General features: G+C 40.4%; 1 protein-coding gene across 2 annotated transcripts in view; it reads right to left on the bottom strand.

Moving 5' to 3' along the window:
• LOC144681668 (constitutive coactivator of PPAR-gamma-like protein 1 homolog) overlaps window positions 1–25825 on the bottom strand; it is a 126233-nt gene that overhangs the window by 24015 nt on the left and 76393 nt on the right. For both annotated transcript variants that reach the window (XM_078543478.1, XM_078543477.1), the window contains exons 10-13: window positions 19128–19302; window positions 10495–10744; window positions 8067–8181; window positions 2016–2225 (exon numbers count right to left, since the gene is read on the bottom strand). In XM_078543478.1, coding sequence (XP_078399604.1) covers window positions 2016–2225; window positions 8067–8181; window positions 10495–10744; window positions 19128–19302 — 750 coding nt within the window. The remainder of the gene's footprint in view (window positions 1–2015; window positions 2226–8066; window positions 8182–10494; window positions 10745–19127; window positions 19303–25825) is intronic.

A 25825-nucleotide genomic window follows, 5' to 3' on the forward strand; every position in this document is an offset into this window, starting at 1 on the left:
TGAGCATCCCTGCTATAGTTCCATGAACCATGCACACCACCTTCTAAGAAAATGTTTTCGCATCATTTATGTTGTTGTAAATGTAGCTGGAAACCCAGAATCCTGAGCAGTTCTGTCCCCATAACTTTTAATTCTTCACCCTAACACACCTTTTGAGCTTTAATGTGAAATCTAATCATTTCACTGGCACTACTTTGCTGAAAGCACAGTGGAAACTCAGCCGCACTTCTAAGTATTGCAAATGAAGCGTCAACAGATTGGAGGAGCTTTTCGGTCATTATGATAGGATAAGGAACTTCAACTGAAAGGAAAACTGCACGCTACTCTTCTCACTGGGTAGTAGTTGTGAACTGGATGCAGGATGAACAATTCCCTGCAAATAGGACTAGAATAGGTGTGTGGTCAAGTTGTATGTGATAGTGGCAGGGCAGAACAGAGTCTAATAAATCGCTGGAATGCTTTGGAAGAAGCAAAATTTAAGTTAAGCTTATTTCTGCTGTGAAAACATTAAGAACTCATGTTCTGATGTTATTATAAACTTAATACCTCAATTTAAGATAACTGCAAACAAACAGGAATATGAAGTCCAAGCAGGGCAAAATAAACTTTTCAGAAAAGTGCAGAGCATTGAGTAATAAATTAATTATTGATGCTGATACATGATTTTTTTTTAAAGGAGGGCTATTTATGCATCGCCCCCGCCACACATCACGAGAATCCATGGCCTCATGAGGAGCTCAATACTGGCACAAAAAAAAATGGATGCTCCACAAAACATGGGGCAAAAAACAGTTTAACAACTTTCTGAAGCAGAGTCGGGTAGTCACTGACTTGCTGGTATTTATTTATTGCTTAGAGCTTGGAGGCACCCTCCAAGGCTCATGAGTACTATCAAATATCAGGAGGAAAACAACTCAACTTCTGAACTTAAAGAAACACATTTATACGGAGGAATATTGAAAATACCTGAGAGATATGCGGGAGTGGAGAAAGCAGTTGGGAATCAGCCCAAGAGAGTTGAAGGGAATGCTACAGCGATACCAATGGAGAAGATATGAATTGCATGCATTACCTATTACTGACAACTAGCATGCTCTTTGTGCACCCCCCCCCCCCACCTGTTTGGGAACCTCGCCTTAATACAGCTCTGGATTAAATATATCCAGTTATTCTCAAAATTACTTTGTAATTTTAATTTCATCAGTTTGAGAAAAAAGTAGATCACAGTCTGCTAAGTTGATTCCAAAAAATTGACAGCCATAAGAAAACTTAAGATATTTAACAATTTGTTTGCACATCATGAACATCTTTTAGCATGCATATACAAAAGATACCAGTGAAAACCTTTCTCACTTCAAATGAAAGTGATGGATCGTATAGTTTTGCAGCTGCCTACAGCCCTCCGGTACTTAATTCAATGGACATCTTCATGAACTAGTTTAGATAATAAGTATTCATGATCTGTTCAAAGGAATGGAGATCTTACAGCCAGGCTTGATCTGGTCCTCACGAAAGACCCACACAAAATGCTCCCTTACATAAAGGGATCACTCGTCATCAACCTGAAGCAGTAACCTTCGCCAATTTCCCCCCACTTTGGCTCAACTGATTTCAGCTCAAGGATCAGACTGTTGATTATTCTGATGTATATGGCTCAGTAGTCACAACAGTCCACTTACCCACTGAAGCTTCAAGCAGCAAATCAGGCAACACTCCTACATTCTGTAATATATTGAACTCGTCTTGCTTCACATTAAACAAATGTAACATGCTCAGAATCGTTTCTGGTATTGTTTAAATAGATGCAATTAAAACATTCAACTACTAGTATATATTTTCTAAAGCTGATCTCTTCAGGCTCATTGCATTATCTATTAATAAGAAATACACAATTATATAAATCACCAAAGCAGATCAAACTATTCTAATCAATAATCTAAACGCATCTAGTTTTTATTACTACAGTTAAAATTATATATAAAATATACACACTGTACATTTATTACAATCCGTACCTGACCATCGCAGAGGTCAATCAAGGGCACCTTTTCCCGGCTCACTTTTATAAGCTTACTTTGGAAAAGCTTGCCATCAAAGTACATCCATGGACAACAGTGCTCCCATGGAATTGGCTGCCCACATGCATCATTTGCAAAAAGTGCCATATCAACCCCGCTCATAAACAGTGCGCCAAGTTGGATACCACGGGGATCTAGGTTTTCAATCTGGAAAAGAAAATACACAGGAATAAATCTACATGTGTGAACTGAATTGGTTGGTCAATGAAATCCATAATGGTTGGGGCCTCTGGAGCAGGCCAACAGGATCATTCACTTGGTATTTTTGACTGAAGATGCAGCTTTATCTCTCGCACTCACATGCTGGGCTTCACCATGGTAAAGGATGGGTATGTTAATGGAGCTTCCCCCTTCTCCTATTCGTTGTCTGTCACCCACATATTCTTGACTGAATGTGGCATGGACGCTGAGCTTTACTCTGATCCACTGATGTTGGGCTGGCTTAGCCAGTTGCTGTTGGTGTTTACAGATAGCCTTGCATAGTAATTTCACTAACTTACTGCCTCATTAAGTTTATTAAAGTGAATCCTCAGGATGTGAGTGTCACTGGCAAGGTCATCATTTATTGCCCATAGCTGCCCTGAGCAGGTAATGGTGGGTCTTTTTCTCAAATGACTGTGTAGCCGCTACAGAGGGTAATTAAAGAGTCTACCACACTTGTGCATATACAGCAAAATATCAGAGTCTTCTTTCCCAAAGGACATCAGTGAACTAGTTGTTTTTTCTTTCCCAAACAACAACTGACAGCTGATATTGATTTCAGCTTTATTCTTTAATTTTAGAACTGAACTCAACTTCTTAAACTGCCATGCTGGGATCTGAACTCACTCTAGGTTTTTAGTCCAGGCCTGTGGAATACTAGTCCAGTAACAAAATCACCACGTGACCATATGCATACACTCAGTTAAGGTGACAAGATTTTGCCATAGGAGGAAGCAATCTGGAGATGGAAACACTCCCATGCTGCAATCCTGTCTCCTTTGCGAGGCTGCTGGGAAATAGGGTTTTTTCAGTGGAAGTCCCCACTTTGTGCTGGAGGTTGGTCTGAATCTTCGTTGGAACACCTGGGGCTGAATTTTGCCGTCGGTGAGCAGGGGGTGGGGCCCGCTCGCCGATGCGCAAAATGACACGGGATGACGTCGGGGGAACCCCTGACGTCATCCAGCCCCATTTAAATTTTCGGGAAGGCCGGGGCATAGCCAAATCAGCTGTGCGCCCGCCGACCTGGCAATGGCTAAGTGAGGCCATTGACAGGATAATTAAAACAATGAAAGGACCTGCCTGACCAAGGTTGGTGGGCAGGCCAGGAGCCCCGGCGGGCTTCTGAAAAAACATGGAACCTCATCCACCGGCGGGATGAGGTTTCATGTAGGGTTTAAAAAACTTTAATAAAGTTTGAGTGAAATTTATTAACATGTCCCATCTCGTGTCACACGAGGGGAACATGTTAAGGATTTTTTTATTTTTCTATTTTTAATGTTTGTACAAATGTAAGCGATCTCCCTGAGGCAGCACTTAGCCTCAGGAAGATGTGCGCTCTTTCATGCGCATGCCCAAAAGAGCGCACTCTCGCTTCTGGGGAATCCCCCCCCGCCCACACAGGAAGCGCATTGCGCTTCCCGCTGGACATCACGCTGGGCGGGCCTTAATTGGTCCGCCCACTTTAAATGGCGACGGGGCCCACTTCTCTGGCGGGGATCAGCTCCCCACCCGCTGGAGATTGGGTCGGGCCCGCCGGCCTGCAGAAAATTCTGCCCCTGGAAAGGGGCCACCTCGGCCATCACTTCTTCAAGCGCTCTGATAATCCCTTAAAAGTGCCAGCAACAGGTCTCAACCTCAGTTGTCAGCACTTAAAAATGCAGATATGAGCCTCCTGGGCCCAGGCCCATTAAAGTCAACACCTGCCCAAAATTTTGCCTGTCTATGGAGTCACCACCCCACCCCCCTGCCTCTATTCCTTCCACTACTGACCTCACTCAAAGTTAACTTGCCTCCAATGCCACTCTTAAGCCCCAAAAATCCTCTATCTTACCTTTCAGAAAGTTTCCCATCCTTCTGCCCTGCCTCTTCTCACTTGGTGGGTTTGCAGAGGGCTTCCAGAGCCCGTCCACCTCGTGCCCCATAAAATGGTTGGCAGCAGAAAAGGAGGCGGGATTTCTACCCACACTGCTCAGCGACATTTTATTGATGTCCCATCTCAGTTTGGTCCCATTTCAGGGCCGCAACATCTGGCCCAAAGTATGAGATTAATTAACTGATGGTTTGTAATCATTCCCAAGAACAAGCAAAAAGCAATTTTTGGAGAAGATGTAAGGAAATTTTAAAACCTTACATTTGCTTTGAATTTTGTAATTAACATTAACTTCCACCAATATAAATTCCACAGAAAAGTGATTCTGCATATGCATCATAACAGATCCAGAGGAGTTTTAATGACATAACATTGAAAACAAGCCTAAAACTCAGGAGACTTTTCCTAAATAATAATAATTTAAATGCAAAGATTATAATACATAACAGAACTAAAACAGATCAGTGCTCTCAGCATACATCACTATGTCTTGTGTAAGCACACATTTCCAGTTTTGGGAGCCTTCATACTATTTCTGTAATGCTTAATTGTCAATCAAATTATGCCCATTTATCAATACTTACCGTTACTGAAGTTCTCTCAAATTAGGAATCCAATGCAGGTGGGTAATGTGCTCCAGGCAGCTGTCCACCTCCATTGCCCCTCTCCAATACAGCAACCTGATCCAGCACTCTAGCCTCCAAGTTAAGAAAAACTATGTTCCCAGCCGGGGCCAGGTGCTCTATTTCTCTTCATGCAAAGCTGGGATTGCCCACACAAATTCGTACACAGTCAATTATTTATACAGAAAACAGCACTTATACAATCAATGTTCAGTGTTTAAATAACGCAAGCTTTTTCATTTCACTGGAGAAATCCTTTCCTTTTTAAAGCTTTTGAAGGGGAAGGCTTATCTTTCACTATTCTTGCATGTCCCCCACCACTAACACCACCACCAACAACCCCTGCCAAATCCCTAATTACACAAAATTAATACTTAGAGCCCAAGGTATCAACTGAGGCTATTTCAACATACATTTCTAGACACAGTTCTTCAAGGGATTTTCTTCCATATGTTAAAATATTAATAATTACACACTTCTTATTACATCTCAGATTAGCTGATTAAATGCGGACAAGATAAAAGCCATTCTAGGAGGAAACTATCCAAACCACATGCCTGGTGTAACAAATAAATTCTTTCATTACGACTTCAGAAAACTTATGTCTAGTCCAATTTGAAATGACTAATCCCATCCATTAGAATTTTCTTCTGTAGCAGATCTTGTCAATGTGCTTGCCATCATGCCCGAGGACTGGCTGGAAGAGAGAATGATTTAAGCAAAAGGAGCGAGACAAAGTGGAAAGTTTAGCACTGATAGCCACTGACAAAATTAACGAAGGGGGCAAACTGATCTGACTGACATCACAAAACCTTTGATCCTGGAGTTGGTGGTGCTGAACCAAAGGGAGTGGTAACGGGACAGTAAAGGAACAAAAGATGTGTCTACAGGAGGTGTGAATGGCAGAATAATGAACAGCTGCTGTCTAAAAGCTAAAACAAGAGAAACACCAGAACACCGAAATATGTCTCTTGTCTTCTGCCCTTCTACAGGCCTTCCCTTTTGTTCTTTTTCCATTCTCCCCCATTTCACCTGTTTAAAATATATTGCATTTCTAACTTTTCCAAGTTCAGATAAATGATCAATTATTTGAAACATTAATTCTGCTTCTCTCCCCACAGATGCTGCCTGATGCGCTGAGTATTTCCAGCATTTTCTGTTCTTATTTCAGATTTCCAGCATCCGAAGTATTTTGCTTTTAGTAGCCCCATTTTTTTTAAGGTTTAACAGCTCTAACCTGCTCCCACCTGTCTTTGGGCATGGGTTAATATAGAGGCCTATGTCTCTGTATGCCTTCCAGAGCTATCATTCCAGGTAGATTTGATGGAAAAATTGATAACTGACTTCCACTCTGAAGAGCTAAATTTCCAGGCCAGGATTTTGCCCTGCACCCATAATCTGGGTTCAAAAAAATTACATGGCTTAAAATTTTGTGGAAGTTTGGGTGCAAATGAGTTACTACAATGCACCCAAGCCTCCTCGATATTCTGCTGCAATCAAAACAAATCTCCAGCCGCTAATCTGGCCTCACCCCTATTTAATCTGAGTATTCTCCAATTGCGCTTGCTCAAAGGTATCTCAACTTGGCCAACAGATTTTAAGTCCCACAGAACAAACTCATGTTTCTGATCTCTTAAATACAAGTATAAGTCACATTCAAATTTGAAGTTTTCCCGATTGCAGGTTCTAAAATACGTTGTGCCTGAAAAACAGCTGAAGCTAATATTTTTAGACTCAAAGAAATATAATGGCATGGGTTTGGTGTTTTCTTTGATCCTGATTGTTTAAATTTATTTATGCCCATTTTAAATTTGGAAGGATTCTAAAACAAGTAGGATACTTAGGTATAATTTGACATTCGAATCATTGAATAATATAGCACAGGAGGCCATTCTGCCCATCATGCTTGTGTCAGCTCCATGAAAGAGCTATTTAATAAGTCTCTTGCTGTTTCCCCAATTTCCTGCATTTTTTTTCACTTCACGTATTTAACAATTTCCTTTTGAAAGTTATCATTGAATCTTATTTCACTAATTTTCCAGGCAGTGCACTCCAGGTCATAGCTCGAAAAAATAAAATTCCAAGTCATCTCTGGTTCATTTGTCAAATATCTTAAACCTGTGACCTCTGGCTTCTGACCCATCTGTCACTGGAAACAGTTTCTCTTATTTATTCTATCAAAACTCTTCACGTTTTGAAAACCTCTATCAAATCTGCCATTAACCTTCTCTGCTCTAAGGTGAACAACCACAGTTTTTCTACTCTCCCCATATAGCTGAAGTCTTTCACCCCAGTATTTTCCAGAAAATTTCTTCAGCCCTCCCTCTGAGGTCTTGACATCCTTCTTGGTGTGGTGCCCAAATCGGTCATTCCAGCTGGGGTCCAACCAGTGTTTCATGAAGGGTTAGCAAAAAATAGGAATATACTTTCTTGCTTTTGTACTATTTGCCTCTATTCATATATAAAGTCAAGGAGCCCATATACCTTTCTAACAGCCTTCTCAAATTGTTCTGTTGCCTTTAAAGACTTGTGACAATACACCCCAGGTTTCTATTCCTGCACCCCCAAATTCAAAATTGCAACATTTAGTTCATACTGCTTCTCCTCATTCTTCCTGCCAAAATGAATCGCTTCACGCCTCTCCGCATTAAATTTCAGCTGTCATGTGTCTGCCTATTTCACCAGTCTATGCCCTCCTGAAGTCTGTTATTACCTCTTCATTATGTACTGCATTTGAGTTTTGTGCCTCTGTAAACTTTGGAATTATGCCCTTTATACCCAAGTCTAGGTAATGAATACATATATCAAAAAGAGCAGCGGTCTCAACACCAGCCCTGGGGAATATCATTGGAACAGTTAACAACTACGCTCTGCTTTGTCACTCAGACAATTTCCTATCTAAGCAGCCACTGCCTCTTTCATTCCATGGACTTCAATTTTGCTAACAAGTTTACTGAAGCAAAATAACTGCAGTTTCACATGCAAATTCAGGTGCAACTTCAAGTGAGTTCACTCAATTATTTCAGCAGCAGCTCCTTCACCACCTTGCTCAAGAAAATAACGTGAATTTTTTACATGAATTTACAAAGTGAAACAAGTACTTTGCAGCAGTTGCAATTATGGCATGCTTTAGAAAAAGATGCTTTTTTAACTTCCTATTTTGGCCTCTGCTGATTTCATAGTACTAAAAGAAACATGCAAACACAATACAAAATCAATAAAAACAAATTCAGTTTTATCAAATACTCTTTGTTTCCAATCATCTTTAATTGAATTGGTAGCCATGTTGATTACCTTAAGTTCCTGCAATTGATCTGGTTCATAAAGTTTAGGAGATAAAGCCTGTGCAAGGAATGCATCAAGTTCATGGCGACGCAGGATTCTCACCCCTGGCCATTGCAACAAGTAGCTATAAGGGACAGACAAACGTGCATTTCAACTTTCAGTTAACAATAACAAAAACTTAGTTTATATAGCGCCTTTAGTATAAAATATCCCAAGATGCTTCACAGAAGCATTATATAACAAAATAGGACACCAAGTTACATAAGGAAATATTAGGTCAGATAACCAAAAGCTTAGTCAAAGACATAGGTTTTTAAGAAGTGTCTTAAAGGAAAGGAAAGGAAGAGACGTAAAGAAGCAGAGAGGTGTAGGAAGGGATTTCCAGAACTTAGGGCCTTAGCAGCTGAAAGCACAGCCACCAATGGAGCAGCGATCAAAATCGAGGATGTTTAAGAGATCAGAATTAGATGAGTGCAGATATCTCAGAGGATTATGGGGTTGGAGGGAGATTACAGAGATGGCGAGGCTACAGAGGGATTTGAAAACAAGGATGAGTAAGTTTAAAATCAAGATATTGCTTAAGTGGGAGCCAGTATAGGTCAGCAAGCGCAGGATTGATTGGTGAAGGGACTTGTTGTGAGTTAGGACAGGGGCAGAAGAGCTTTGGATGGCCTCAAGTTTATAGAAGGTATACCAGTCAGGAGTGCATTGGAATAATCAACTCTAGAGATAACAAAGGCACGAATGAGGGTTTCAGCAGCAGATAAGCTGAGCCAAGGGCAAAGGCGGTTGATGTTAGGGAGGTGGAAACAGGGGGTCTTAGTGATGGTACAAATATCTGGGCTGAAGTTCATCTCAGAGTCAAATATGACACCAAGGTTGTGAACTGGGTTCGTCTCAGACTATTGCCAGGGAGAGGGATGGAGTCAGTAGCCAGGGAACCTAGTTAGCAGCAGGGACCAAAATAATGGTTTTAGTCTTCTTGATATTTAATTGGAGGAAATTTCTGCTCATCCAGTGCAGGATGGCAGCTAGGCAGTCTTATAATTTACCAACGGTGGAGGAGCCGAGGGAGATGTCAATGAGGTAGAGGTGTCAGCATGCATGTGAAAACTAACATTGTTTCCGGATGACGTCACTGAGGAGCATCTTGTAGAAGAGAAACAGGATAAGAAGAGGAAATTTCAAATAAGAACACACTATTTAAAACACAATGGGATTCCATCCAGTAGATAGTATTTATTTTTCCTTTAGATAAAGGGTCTCTTAGGACAAACATTTCTATAACTTAAACAAAACATGCCTACTCTAACCATTTCCAACCAACTGCTCATGATGTAATGATATCTAAATATTTTTATTGTCTTTAAGAAGAGGTTGTGAGTGTACAAAATATGAAATAAACAGCTTTTCAGTTCAAGAGGCATTTGACGCTCTTGTGCTGATTTGAGGAATGTGGCAAGACGACAAATTCATGGGATTTAGATTAAAGGAAAAAGGTTTGTGGGACAAATGACTTGCTCCTAAACATTCTTTTAATTATTAGTATTTGGTATAACCCTTAGCAAATATTTCACTGCATTCCTGTCTAGAAATTAACCTAGACACCAGATTGAAATAAGAACACGGCAAAAGAAAAACAAAACAAAAAAGCAATGGGAATGTAGTGTTACAGACTAAACATTATAAGCATTTTAACAATGTGCAAGATCCTACAAAGGTAATCTTCACACTGATATAAAATATGCAGTTTATAGGGACAAAACTATACACAGAAATTTCACAGTACTATGTTTTGGCCTATTACATCAATGCCAGCTCTACAAAGCCACCGCCAAATTTGATCCCACTTCCCTATTCTTTCCCCGCAAAATTAATTATTTTCCCAAGCGCTAATTTAATTGTCTTACATGCTGACTTCACTTTAAAGTGCATGTGTTGATGTATTCCATATTGTAATAGCTATTTGCAGGAACATATTTCTTAGCTCACCCTTCAAGCTTCGAATCTTAAGTTTTTGTTCCCTTAGTAGATTCACCAACCAGTAAAAATAAACTAATAAACTTTGGTCCCCAGTTTTTAAACTGGGATGTCAAACATTTACAAAATTTAACAGGCAGGATACTGAAAAAAATGTAATGAGTCTTCCTCAGAACACATTGTGCACACTTCAAAGAGCCATGTCTTTGTGTATTGCAAAGAGCTAGACTATGCATTTATCTGTGCTTTTTAAAACATAATGCTGAATGAGCAGCAAGCAAAAAACTTATCACAGATCTAGAAAAATAATTAATAATCCAATTATAGTTTAAAGATGTACATATTCAAATGTGACTAAAAGGGTACATATCACTGTACAAAAATGTACTAAAAATGCTAAATAGAAAAAATAAATCAATCTGTTCCCTTTCACTGTTACTCAATGCACTTTACTTACCGTAACACACAACAAAGAACCAGAAGATGCGTTGGGACGTTTGAGGGATTAAGCATAGCTGGTGTGTCTGATCTCATGCAGGCAAGAAATGCCCTCATTCTTCTGTTTTTATCCTCCACAGCTTTTCCAAGCCATAACTTCTTTAAGTTGGGACAGGTCCACTCTCTAAAAGCAAGTGCTTCAACCAGTTCTGGTGTCTGGGGTGATTTCCCCTTGTAAGCAGCCCACTCTTTAACTAAAACTGGGGGAACTGAAAAACATAAATGAGATTGAGTGAATTTTCTGCAATAAATGCTACTGACTTGAGAGTTGACTTCAATCCCTAATGACAAGAACTTGCAGCATTACTTTTAAGTGCCGTTAGAAAAACTGACATATTTCACTAATGTAATCTAAGCAACATGCAACTCCCAAGGTACACATGTACACGTTTATTAGATCTCCAGGTCGAGCATCCCTTATTTGTAAATTCGAAAACCGAACACATGCAAAAGCTGCACTTTTTTTTGAACCTCATTAACCTTGAGCGTAGGAAGCCTGTGACCCGAGCCTGCACGACATGAGCCAACACGAACCTCGCCGACCGCGCCCTGTATTTAGTATTCAGTGGTACATCTTACATTTCTAGTCATTTTATTTACTTTGGGCTATAGCTAGCCTAGGCTTCGGCCATTGTAACGTAAGTAGGCCTATATGCGGTATCCAAAAACCGAAATTATCTGAAATCTGAAACGCAATAGGCCCCAAGAGTTTCCGATAAAGGGTACTCAACCTGTATCTTGTTTCTGCATGCGCTTGCTGCCTGTACCACATGAATTCCTGATGTCATCATAATTTGAATCAACATTTGTCCCTAATAATTTCCATATAAATCCATGTATAATAATCAATATGAAGTTCACCTATGTAAATGCAAAAGCACAGGCAACGGTGCACCAGCTTTCTGAGCCATCTCTGCCAGCTTATCTGCCACCTTGGTTTTTACAGCGATTTTTCTCCTCAGCTTGAGTTATCTTAATCCTTTGTTTTCAAATATTAACACTTCTTTAAACTAAGTATTTTAAGAGTTTTAAATTTATCACATTCGGCAGGCACTGTACATCATTTCTCCCTTTACTATGGCTTTCTATGAATCCTTAAATAATGTATTTAAATATTATGTGTTTTTTTTTTAAAAGGACTCTCCATGAAATTTTTTATTTTTAAATACTAAAATGCACTTTTTTAGCCATTGGGCGATCACATTCTGTCTCACTCACGACTCAGTGTCAGTTTAAGCATCTCGGAAAAATCAGGCAGTCAACAAGTGATGAAGACATGATGTTGGATGCATGAAATGGATAGCAGAAATGTATTTTCCTGGCCTCATACAGTTCCATTCTGTGGAACCTAGAATGCTGTGAACGGCAGGAGCTTGGTGGGCTAAGTTTTGAATTATTTAGCGTGAGCTCCATTTTAAGCCACTGGAGTTCCGTTATGCAAGTTTTAATTATTTATAATATAAACAGAAAATGCTTAAAACACTCAGCAGGTCAGGTAGCATCAGTGGAGAGAGAAACAGGCAATATTTCAGGTCATAGAGCGCTCATTAGAGTTCCAGCATTTTCTGTTTTTAATTCAGATTTCCAGCATACAAAGTATTTTACTATTATTTATTCATATTTGGTTCTGTTTCAGAGCTATCAAAAGCCAAAAAAGATATGAATGCTGGAGATACTATTCTGCAATCCAGCAACTAAAGGTAGCTGTGCAGAAGGGAGCTACCACATCCATGGGGTAGGACCATCTACATGGGAGTGGGGGAGAGGAGGGAGGGTGGGGAGGCAAAGAAGATTTATATTGTTATAAACTGGCCAGATCTATATAGTGATAGAAGTGAGTCAGAGCTATTTGCACAGTTATATCTGCAACTTCACTAAGCAACCGAGGGAAATTAACTTTGTTTTGAATTATGGGCAATGACACAGGCAACTGATTACTTATATATTTAAAAGTTTACGTTTTCACATACCTGCACTGCCCACTTTTTAACATTATAAATTTGTACATCCAAATTTATAACAAAACTGCCTATGTAAACTTATCAGGGTGTAACTGCACCCTTACCTCCAGTATGTGGATGTGCCAGGCTTGTCCAACCCCTGACCTGCGGGCCAGATGCAACGTGCCAAACCTCTCTATCCCCAGTGTTCAAAATGCCAGTAAGATGGGTAAGTCGAGGTAAGATTCTGCAAGGAGCTGCTCCTTCAATCAAAGGCCATTCCTCTCCCATGTTAATGTAGGAGAGAAACAGTCTATGATTGGAGGAGCAGTGAACACCAGAGGCAGTGAGTGTGCTGGGAGACAGAAAGGCTTTCAGGGAGGAAGGGGGGGTGGAGAGAGCGAGAGAGAGAGAGAGAGCGAGAGAATCACCCTCGATGCCAACAAATACATCCACTCGCACAGTGGGTAAGGGCACCCTGAGACTGGGAGTGAGAGCCGGGCACACACACACCCTCTCACACTCTAATGGTCATCTTTATTAATTACTATTTTTTAAAAACACTATGAATTTATTGCTTTGACAGTGCTTCACTTTTGCTCAGCAAATTTTCTTTTCTTCATATTTCAACTCTTTTGAAATTCATGTTTAATGTTGTACCAAACCTTAGCTTTCCAAAATTTGATCATCAGCCTCTTGAGTGAGAAAAAAAATGGAAATGTGGCCCCTCACTATGCAGACATAGAAACTTATAGTGGAATTACAAAAAAAAACGAATTCTAAATGGGAAATGAGTTACATCTGCATGCTTTGGCCCAATTATCCTGACCCTCTACACCTGGGCTTGGCCTTTATTTCCCATGTGCAATGCCATGGGAGACATTCATGCAAGAAAACAAAAAAGCAATAATAATTCCTGACAGAAAAAATTAATTGATATAGTTCTGCTGCGTAAAATACAGACCGAGTCAGTCATATAGATTATTACCAGATTTACCAGCTTTCTCCCCATGTTTTGTTATTGCAAAATTGTTGCTACTCTTCAGCACAAACTGTAATAAAGTGTAAGGTGTTTCAGCAAAAACAAGCAGTTTTATTCCAGCTAATAAATTCCTCTGGGCTTTAGGTACCATCTGTAAAACCATTTGTGCTCTTCAGGTCAAGTCAGTATGGAGTATAATTTAATCAAGGCACACAGAGGTAATTCTGTATCCATTGTCAAATCCTGCATTCAGTCCTTATTTTCATTATATGTTTATTTGTCTTCTTTTATAAATGTGAACTGCTTCTGTAAACTTCTCATACTATAATCATATCTTCCTACACACGGCAGTGCTGCACTACCCCTACCTCTAAGTGGAGGCGGGTGGGCGGGGCTTATGAGATAAAATGCAAATACAAGTTCACATGTCAGTTTCCATTATGTAGTCACAGAAATTTACAATAGAAAAGTTGGCAGGAAGTCTGCACAAGTCCGAAACTTATTAAACGTAACAGCGTCATAAGGTGAAGTACTGATGGGTTGGGTTCTAACAGAAATTTCTTCAGATTCACTTAAGTCATCCAGAGTTTAGATAGCTACCGCCCAGAATTCCTTTGGAGGAATTGTCTTCTGAGTCAGCTCTTCAGCTAATCATTTCTATTCAATTCTTCCAAATGTAGGTGGGCAGGGTTAATCAATGTGTATTTCCAGCAGCACGGTCTGTTCCAAAGGGCAGTTCAAACAATAGATACTTACCAATTTGAACTAGAGGATCAATCTATGACTTTCCAATGGCTAGGTGAAAATGAGCAAACTTCCTGTTAATTTTATGATTGCTTGTATGAATCAATATTTTGCCCACCTTGATTTTTTTTGTAAACTACCAAGCCCAGGTTTGGAGTCAAAACAACACTGCTCATGGCCTTCTGGCACTACGTTTTGAAAACTGCATTGAAGACATATACTGTACAACTGACAACACAACATAGCTATAGTTTTGAAATAATATTGCTATCACACTATTAGCATATTTGTTAAGTTTATTAGCTAGGTTATCTTAGCAATGAAAATTAAAAGATCTACCCTCCATCATTGGAAGGTCTGGTTTGTAAAGCTAGAGTAGTACTCTAGTCTAAATTAGCATTTGCGGACCTGACTGGTGATAACTGAGTCCTGCACTGAAGTGGGTTTTGTACCCACCATACAAATCCTGCTTTACCATGGGGGAAAACGGTAACTGCTTTGTGGAACCCTGCTCTGGAAACCTCCGAATATCCCTTAAAAATTTGTTTCAATTTTATTGACAGTTTGCAATTCTGGCCCCCAAAGAATTTCTCACTACAGTGCAGTTTGATGATCACAAGATAATTATGTACATTTATGGCCAATTGACTTATCATAAGTGATCCACCTAGTAATGATCATACAATAGCTCCTTAATGCTGCAACATTTCTTAAAGAATTCCAGAGCTTTTGTCTGCATAATTCTCTGGAAATCCATTTTAAATGTTGATCACTCAGTGTGAAGAGTTTCCTGTTTGTTATCAATCCTAAAGTTGCTACAGTATTTTCAAATTGTGCACTTTTATTCTACTCGTAAGTTTGAAATTAAAGCAGCATTCTAGGTTAAATCTTTTCCATTTCCCTAACTGTTGGTATACCTCCAAGATCACTTCTTCGACATCTCCTTTCCAAGTTATAAAGCCCAAGTTTCTCTCGTCTTTTCTCATAACTCAATTACACGGCACTAGAGATCAAACTCCCTTCTCTGTGCTGCTACCAGAGCTTGAATGCCTTCCTTGTTTCTTGGTAATCTGAACCACACATTGTACACAAGGTACAGTCTGACCAGGTAACTGTAGTTTGATCTTAAGTGGAGAATTCCTCAGATTTTGAATTTGGCTACAATAAACTAAATATCATTAGGCATTTTAGGGTGTATTTAAACTATAACCTGGATTGAGATCAATAGCATGCAGTCTGGATTCCAGTATGACAGAACCATGCATATACGGTTCATTCTTCATGTGGAGGTTGGGAAGGGTTTAAATTAAACGAAATGGGCACCAGCATATAGAAATGTAAAAGAATAAGGTGCATAAAGTGAGTGTTGGACAGTAATAGACAAGGAAGTAGTACCATTAAAACAGAAATGGGCTAAGAGGGACTATGAGAAATGCAAAGACAGAACTACAATGCATGCATGTAAACGCACAAAGTATGGTGAATAAGGTTGGTAAGCTACAAGCACAAATAGCAGTTTGAGAATATGATGAAGTGGCAATAACTACATGGCTTAAAAATAGTTAAGACTGGGCACAATATACAAGGATATAAAGTGTTCAGAAAAGATAGAAAAGGAAAAAAAGGTCTGGTGGCAGTAATGATTAGGGAAGATACTGTAGTATTGGAAAGAAAGGATTTCCTTAAAGGGCAAGGACAGAATTGATTTGGTTAAGAGTTGAGAAGCAAAAAAGGTAAGACCACATTACTTGGAGCATTCTATGGGCCTCCAAATAGTGAAGAGAGACAGACGGAAGAACAAAGTTGCAGAGAAATCACAGAGATGAGCAAGGATTAGAGAATGGGATACTGGGAGACTTTAATTATCCAAATACCCAACTGCCTGGATACTGGCACAAGTAGAGCTCTCTCCCAACAGTTTTATAAAAGTAAACGTGGAGAGAATGGGAAGAGAATTCCTGCTCTTAACAGCTTAATTAAGGTGGAGGTTTAAAAAGTATTTGGGATGGGGAAGTCCAATGGATTACTAAATGAACCTAGTTCGACACCACACTGGACTTCAACTCAACGCAGCTAACATAATAAGTGGCAGACTCCAACCCAAGTATCACTCAACTTTTCTCTGGAGTTAGGTAAGCCCAAAAGTCCAGCTTTGCTCTGCAAATTCAATGTTGGTGTAAAGCCAAAATTTGTTTCCCATGTTTTGTTTGCAGTATTAATGTACCTTTGGAGATCCTCAGCCAGGAATATGAATGAACCAGAAGTTTCATCAGCGGGTTGCACGTCCATACTAGAAGTTAAACGCAGTTACATTTCACACTGCGACAGTTAGATTTCAAGTGGCTTAACGACCTCATTTTTAAATAGTATGATTTTAGTTCGAAATGTAAGCTCAAGGTAGATTTAGATGTCTGTTTACCCAGATTGCAGCTCCATTATTGGTGAAAATTTACAAGTCCTCATTTGGAGTTGGTCATTAACTCTAAAATTTATGAAAAGCCACTGAAACAGTTTTACAAGACTCAACACAGACTGTTACTTTATTAGGTCTTAGAAAAGGCAGGTACTGTTCAAGTCATTACAAGCTTAAATTTTAAAAGACCTACTGAAAGTTTTTTTGATCCAAATTTCACTTACGACCTTTGAAGGTACCGAAGATGCTTCTATTCAGTCAATCAAAGTTGAACATAGGCCCCAGAAATGAATGTACTCAACACTGTATCATACATCCATTAACCATACTTAATATTAACTTATAACCTTTTCAGGCAGAGAAGGTGCAAGTGAAATTTGGATAGTGTTTATGTTAGCAGATACAAATCCAAAGGGCAAAAAACTAAAAACACTGACCCAAACTGTCAGCATTGGGCTGCCAGGAAAACTGCTGCCAATAATGCATAGGAATGTATGTGTTTAATGAGGTTAAGGCTTGTTGGTGGGTTAGTTGATTGAATATTTAATTCAACCTCTACTGACACTGAGGGCTAAAAGTGGAAGATCATTCTATTTCTGTGGACTGATATCCTTCAACTCAGTAACCATGAAATGAGAAAAAATAGTAGATATACAGTAGCAGATAAGCAAGCTCAAAAGCGGAGGAGGTGCTGATGTGTTTGAGGATGTAGTAAGAAAGGGAATGTGAAGTGCCATCATGAGGGAGTTGGAGAAACGAATGGAGTGAGGATGTGGGATAGAAGCATGAATGAATGGAGAAGGATGGGAAGGAACCACTGAGGGTATTTTAATTTCCCACCACAACAGCAATCTGAAGCCAGTGGTGGTTCCTTTCCCCACCACACCACCTGTCAGAAAGGAAAGAAGAAAAATATAGAGAAACAAAACAAAGAAATACAGTATACAGTAAATGGCAGAACCCTTAAGTGCATTGACGGGCAGAGGGATCTGGGTGTACAGGTCACTGAAAGTGGCAACGTAGGTGGATAAGGTAGTCAGGAAGGCATATGGCATGCTTGCCTTCATTGGCAGGGGTATTGAGTATAAAAGCTGGGAAGTCATGCTGCAGATGTAGAGAACTTTGGTTAGGCCACATTTGGAATATTGCGTGCAATTCTGGTCGCCACATTACCAGAAGGATATGGAGGTGTTGGAGAGGGCGCAGAGGAGGTTTACCAGGATGCTGCCTGGTCTGGAGGTTATTAGCTATGAGGAGAGGTTGGAGAAACTCGGATTGTTCTCACTAGAGCGATGGAGATTGAGGGGCGACTTGATAGAAGTTTACAAAATTATGAGTGGCATGGACAGAGTAGATAGTCAGAATCTTTCTCCCAGGGTGGAAAAGTCAATTACTAGGGGACATAGATTTAAGATGAGAGGAGAAAACTATAGAGGAGACGCGTGGGGCAAGTTTTTTACGCAGAGGGTAGTGAGTGTCTGGAATTCGCTGCCAGAGGAGGTGGTGGAAGCAGGTACGATAGTGGTGTTTAAGAGGCAGCTTGAGAAATACATGAATAGGATGGGAATAGAGGGATACGGATCCTGGAAGTGCAAAATGTTTTAGCTGACGGGCAATATGATCAGTGCAGGCTTGGAGGGCCTGTTCCTGTGCTGTACTTTTCTTTGTTCTAAATAGAGGACAGAAGTGGGAGAGAGAGAGAGAGAGAGAGGAAAGCACAGCAGAATTAAATATAGAAAACCGATGATATTCTCAGGCTTGCCCTGAATAACACCACACAAAATATACTAGTAATATATTAAAAAACCATATATCTGCTCATACTTGAGATCTACAAAGCCATGTTTCCTGTGACACATTTTAACGAAATTGCTTGTCAACTCCTGCCCGCTATAAATTCTGATGCCTGTATTTATACTGTAAACTGCTAAGTAAACTTGTCACGTTGCAATGGCACCCTCCCAGCAGTGGTGATATGGTAACATCTCAGATTTTCATTTCCCAGCTATTCAGCCTTTAATTCAAATCAACTCCTATGCTCCAACCAATTCTACTTCTCTAATTCCCAAATTCTAGCTTTGCAAGTTAACTTTAAATATGAAACTGAAGTATTAATCAACAAGGACATAATGAGAATAAATATATCTGTGTGGTCCAATTATCTCATCCTCTAACCTCATCTTACCTCAAGACAACACATGGTCTGAATTGCCTCCCACCCGCATATGCAATGCCACTCACCGACCAAAAGAAACAATAAGCATTTTTTAATTCGGGTCATACGGTATTCAAAAATAGTTTATTTATGTTACACAGTTTTGATATTCTAATTGGTTTCAATGCCCAGCAAAATGTTTTGCACTTCCAAATGCAGGCTGTTTTAGTTTGGAATCCAAAAACAATTTTTTGGCCAGCATTTGCTTGATCAAGATACTGGATTTTTTCAAAACCTCAGCATAAATTTTAAAATGTTGTGCTACAATTATCCAGCATAAAACATAAAAGTAACTTACTTTCAGTAGGGAATCTATTTTTTCTTAGTGCAAGTCTTTCAGCTTTTTTCCTAGCCTCAGCTAGGCTAAAGAGGACTCCATATACACACTGTCGAATTGGCCTATACAGCAAAGCAGCAGGAGGCAAATCTTTATTGGCTTCATCTTCTATGCTAATGGAGATCTTAATTTCACCCTATAATTAAAAACAAAGTATTCAGCATTAGGTACAGGAAACCACTTCCATTGTCTCTCCCTTTTATTCTTCCCTCTCCACGTCCCTCATCCCCACCCACCTTTTCCCTTGGCTTTGTACTTATGGACTGTTACATCTCTGACTCCTTTCAGTTATGATGGTCATTGACCTGGAACATTAACTTTGTATCTCCACAAACACTGCTTGGCCTAGTGAGTGTTACCATCATTTTCTGTTTTTTATTCATCTGTAGTACTTTCTCAGAACCTCCATCTGGTAAACACATGGCATCAAAAGGTTTTTAAAATCACGTGATTCACCCTGAACAGCAACAGGAATCCTTAAATGCAAGCCGACTGAAGTTTACATACTTGGTGTTGATATTTTATTCCAACGTTTACAATATTCTACACTTTAACTGACATTACTGTACCAAAACGTATACACTTATCTTTCAGATTTATCCTCAGGATGTTGTCAAAGCTGGCAAGGTCACATTTATTGCTCCTCTTAAGCTATTCTGATGTGGTTATTCATGTGGAGATGGTACTCCACAATGACATTAGATAGGGAATTCAGGGCTTTTGATCCACCAATTAAAGAACGAATGGCAGTGTTATCTCCCAGTAACGACTGTATAACACTTGGAAGTTACAGTGCTCCTAGTAGTACAGGTCACAGCTCAGGGAGATGCTGCTGGCTTGGTGAGTTACTACACTGCATTCTATAGATAATGTCTTAGGGAAAGAAACCTGTCATCATTACCCAGCATGGCTTATATGGGACTTCAAAGCCACTGCAATGATGGGACTCAACTGCCCTCTGAAATCAGTGATCAAGCCACTCAGTTGCATCAAACCACTACAAAAGGTTAGATTAAAACATGACAGGCCATCCAGCATCATCCTAGGCATCAAATTCAGGCACACCAAAGACACACCCAGCCTAGTTAACAGTGCAACATTCCCCTAACTAACATCTGGGGATCTGTGACAAAATTTGCAGAGTTGTACCACAGGATAGTTAAGCAACAGCCTCACATAGGTACGATTCTGTGAACATGACTATATGCCAATGTCTCAGACTCCTCCAGCACCATCTGTGGGTATGTCTTCACTCACCAGCAGAGCAGATCCACCAGAAGTGGCAGCATACTGGACTACAATCAGGAGGGAGTGGTCCTTGGAGTCCTCAACATTGACTCTGGACTCCATAAAGTCTTGTAATGTCAGGGCAAACATGGACAAGGAAGCCTCTTACTGCCCTCCCTCAGTTGGTAAATCAATACTCCTCAAAGTTAACACCACATGGAAGCACTACTGAGCGTAGCAAGGGCACAGAAGGAACTCTGGGTGGAGAGCCTCAATATGCATCATCAGCAGTGGTTTGGTAACACCAATACTGCTGAGTCAACATGGACATAGTTGCCAAACCAGGCTTGCAGCAAGAGTTAAGAAGGTACTTGCCCTTGGCCTCACCAATCTACCTGTCACATAAGCCTCATTCCCATCCAGTACAGGTCGGAGTGACCACCACACAGTCCTCATGGAGACTAAGCTCCACCTCTATCTCTGTAATCTCCTCTAGCTCTACAACCCACTAAGATATCTGTGCTCCTTCAATTTTGGCCTCTTGAGCACCACTGATTTTAATCACTTTACCACTGGTAGCTACATCTTCAGCTGCCAAGGCCCAAAGCTCTGGAACTCCCTCTCTAGATCTTTCCTTCTTTATAACTAATTCTCTTTCTTCCCTTAAGGCGCACCTTAAAACTTACTTTTCATCAAACTTCTTGTTATCTGCTCTAATATCTCATGTCAAATTTTGTTCGATAACACTCCAAGAAGTGACTTGGGACAGTGTACCAGGTTAAAGGGGCTTTATAAACACAAGTAGTTCTTGTTCACTGTGAAGACACCCTCTACTGTACCATGTGGGATAAATCTATCAGCTCCAAACTGAATTATCCACGAGATGCTGTGGCATCAGCAGTGGCAGAACTATATTTCACTACTGTCTCTAATCTCATGGCTCAATGTAGCCCTCACCTTACCATTACCCCATCAAACAGGAGATCATGCCAAGAGCAGCACCAGGTGGGCTTGGTGAAGCTACAAAACAGAATGACATGCATGCTGAAAAGCAGAAGCAGCATGCAATAATCAGACTTAAGCATTCCCACAATCAACAGATCAGATCAAAACTCTGCAGTCCGGCCACATCCAATCAAAATGAAACAATTAGGTTTCATGAATATCTCCATCCTCAATAATGGTGTAGCCAGCACTTAGTGCAAAATACAAGACTGAAGCATTCACAACAATTTCAGTCAGAAGTGCCGAGTGAATGACCCATTGCTGCACCCTTCCCAAGCTCCCCACCATCAAAGATACCAGTCTCCAGTCAAATAGATTCGCTCCATGTGATATCAAGAAACAGCCAAGTGCACTGGATACAGCACAGGCTATGGGCCCCAACAACATCATGGCTGCAGTACTGCAGACTTGTGCTTTCCCGAACCAGCTGCATCTCTAACCCCGCTGTTCCAGTAAGGCTACAATATTGGCATCTTCGTGACAAAGTGAAACATTGCTCATGAATATCCAGTTCACAAAAAGCTGGACAAATCCAATCTGGCCAATTACCACCCTATTAGTCCACTCTCAACCATCAGCCAAGTAATCGGAGTGCCGTCGACAGTGCTACAAGCATCACTTACTCACAATAATCAGCTCACTGTTGTGCCATTTGGGTTCTGCCAGAACCAATCGGCTCTAGACCTCATTATAGCCTTGGACTAAATGGAAACATAAGTGCTGAATTCCAGAGGTGAGGTGAGAGTGACTGCCCTTGACATCAAGGTAGCATTTGACAGGGGAAAACCCACCGCTGGCTGGAGTCATAGCTAACACAAAGGAAAATGATTATGCTTCTTGGAGGCCAATCATCTCAACCCCAGGACATCGCTGCTGGAGTTCCTCAGGGCAGTGTCTTATAGATGCACTTCATCAATGATCTGCTCTCCATCATAAGGTCTGAAGTGGGATGTACACTGATAACTTGGACAACATTCACTCATGGGCTGAGAAGTGGCATCTAACACAAGTGCTACGCAACAATCATCCCCAACAGGAGAGAATCTAACCACCTCCCAATGACACCCAATGGAGTTATCGTTGTTGAATTCCCCCATCAACATCTGGGCATGGTGGTCACCAGAAAGCAAACTGGATCAGACACAAACACTGCAGCTACAAGAGTAGGATAGAGGCTGGGTATTCTGTGGGAAGTAACTCACCTCCCAACTCCCTAGAGCCTTTCACCACTTACAAGTCAGGAGTGTGATAGAATACTCTGCATTTGTCTGGATGAGTCCACTTCTAACAACACTCATGAAGCTCAGCACCACCCAGGGCAAAGCAGTTCATCTGGTTGACACCCCATCCACCACTTAAACATTCACTCCTCTGTCACTGATGCACAGTGGCTACAGTGCGTAACGTCTACAACATGCAACTCACCTAGCTCCTTCCAAATTTGAAATGTCTTCAATCTACGAGGACTAAAATATAGCAATAACATCACCTGCAAGTTCACCTCCAAGTCATATATCATCCTGACTTGGAACTACAATCACATTCCTTCGTTGTTGCTGGCACTCCATTCCAATATTCTCACTAATTTTTTCCCTTGTGCGCGGCCTGTTAATTTCAATGCACAGTATCTTTAAATTCTTTTGTGTGGCCACGGCCTTGCCCTTGACGCCACATGTCATGAACGAACAAAAAATTGTGTATACTGTGCATATAGTATGCTGGTTGTGGGCAGAGTGGAGTCCATAGGCACGTGTGCTGATCAAGCACAAAGCTCTCTTAGATGGTGTTGAGCTTCTCCAATGTTATTATCACTGCACCCATGCAGAGTGAGTGGAGAGCATTCCATCACAATCAAGACTTGAATCTTGTAGACTGTGGAGAGGTCATTCACTCATTCCAGAGTGCCCTCTTTCTGCTCTGTTCTTGTAGATACAGGATTGATATGGCCAGTCTAGTTAAGCTTCTGGTCAATGGTGACCTTCTGATGAAATCCAAAGTCATTGTTGCAGAGCAGGTCAACCACTGGCCACCATTCTTTCACCAAGCTCAGACCCTCGGCTTAATCATGAATCTGTGTCTACCTCTAGTTCCTCTCCAATCTCATGCATGCCCAGAGTTGTTCTTGTTCAAAATACCTAACCTCCAACTCCCTTAACTCTAGCAGGCACTAAGCTTCTGACTACTGAACTTCCCTCTTGGTCCCCCCATGCAAGCTGGTATTGTAATTGGCTTCCTCCCTTTCAACATAATAGCCATCAATTCCTCAGTCCTTGCAAACTTTTGTCACACTTCCAACCTCCCCTTCCCATGCTCTTGAAAGCGTTGCACTTCCTAAATCCATGCCACTCTTTTCCACAAATTCAATTTTGAAATCTCCAGTCAGGTTTCTGTCCCTGATTACAGCACCAAAATTATCCCTCTTGGATAATGCACTATGGTCACTGCTACAAGATGATGTCATCTGTGGCTTTGGTCAGGGCCATTTTGCATCCTTTGGAAAAATAAAGGGAGAATGAAATAAGAAGTAAAAAAAATGCTACAAATGCACAGTAGGTCAGTGAGCATCTGTAAAGAGAAGCAAATTATTATATTTGGGGTGCATACCCTTCTTTAGAAAGTTTCAGGCTTGCAACTGTTTTCCAAAGGGTTATACAGTCAAGATCTCATAACCTGCCTTTTATCATTATAGATGCTGACTAACCAGCAAATTATCAGCATTTTCTATTTTAACTCTTCTCATGGCTTGCCTTTTAGGTAGCTCCCAGCCTTCAGTTCAGGGGTAAATTTAAAATAATCTTTAGAATCATTTGGTTGTAAACATGAAAATATATTTCCTTATAAAATATCAGTCATGCATAAATGACACAAACATCAAAATCATACAACTGTGGCGGTGCTTAACTGGGACTTGATCGACACCAGAGTGGCTTACAGAAGCTTGACGAAAACATGTTAGTTAAGAACAGCATAAAGCAACCTGCAGAAAAATGTTGGAAGAAAATTTGCATATTGGCCCTAGAGATATTTTTGGCTGAGTAGAACGAGTCCTTGCCTTTCCTGACACTTCACAACCTCGTGAAACCTAACTCAAAGAAGTTCATTCTACTTCGGCTCAATAACAGGTGTACCTCACAAACAAAATGGTACTTTAGGGTGTGAGCATTTAATGGCAGTTAAAACTTAAGCACTGCAAGCTTCAAGCAAATAGAACTCAAACAACCATGGGTAAAGTCTCAAGATTATTTTAAGATATTTGGAATACATTATTTCAAAATCTTAATTTCCACAATTATCGATTTCTCATAGGAATCTTTGATCAAATTAGAATTAAATTAGATAAATATTAAGGCCAAAGTAATTCCTGAATTTGCAACTTTGCTTCCAGGAATCTGCTTTAATAACCTTACACTCCAAGTTGTCCGCAGGAAAGGTTTAATTAAGTTTGATACTTTAATGACTACCACACTGATACACTATTTACCATGACATAAACGTTACAAAGAGGCTGCAGCAACATTAAAACTTAGAAATTGAGCTAACATCATTGTCATTACAGAAAAAAAAACTTTCAACACATTCTCCAACATTTTGGGGGAGATCAAGGTAAAGGAATCAATGTGGGGGATGAGAACAGCAACTTTTAGCATCCGATATCAATATCAACCATCCCGTTCTCAAATAAGGGGGGGGATTGGTGGTGGTGGTGGTGGTGGCGAGAAGAGTTGATGACATAGTGGTATTGTCGCTGGATTAGTAATCCAGAAACCCAGGGTAATGCTCTGGGGACTCGGGTTCCAATCCCGCCTTGGTAGACGGTGGAATTTGATTTCAATAAAAACAAATCTGGAGTTAGAAGTCTAATGATGACCATGAAACCATTGCTGATCAGTGTAAAAACCCATCTAGTTCACTAATGTCCTTCTGGGAAGGAAATCTGCCATCCTTACCTGGTCTGGCCTACATATGACTCCAGACCCACAGCAATGTGGTTGACTCCTAACTGCCCTCTGAACAAGGGTAATGAGCGATGAGCAATAAATGCTGGCCTAGCCAGCGACAACAACATCCCATGAATGAATTTAAAAAACAAAGTTTAAACACCAACCTTAAAAGAACCCATCCAATCATGTTGTGTTTTTCCAGTTTCTCAGAAGAGGGTTTCTGAACCTGACTGTAAATTTACTGGTAGCTTTGACCCATGCATTACAACAAGATGGGTTTAGACTGCTCAAATTTATTTCCATTAGGGCTTAAAGAATATTACAGATTTGAGGATCGACATGACTAAAAGTATGGCTCCAATAGTAGGGTTAAGGGCAGAGGGACATGTAAGAGACCAGAGTTGGAGGAACACAGTGTTCTTGAAGGGTTATGGAGGAAGTTATATAAATAGGGAATGCAAAGCAATGGAGGAATTTAAAAACAAG

The sequence above is a fragment of the Cetorhinus maximus genome, chromosome 6 (genome assembly GCF_964194155.1).
Source record: "Cetorhinus maximus chromosome 6, sCetMax3.hap1.1, whole genome shotgun sequence".
Taxonomy (NCBI): domain Eukaryota; kingdom Metazoa; phylum Chordata; class Chondrichthyes; order Lamniformes; family Cetorhinidae; genus Cetorhinus; species Cetorhinus maximus.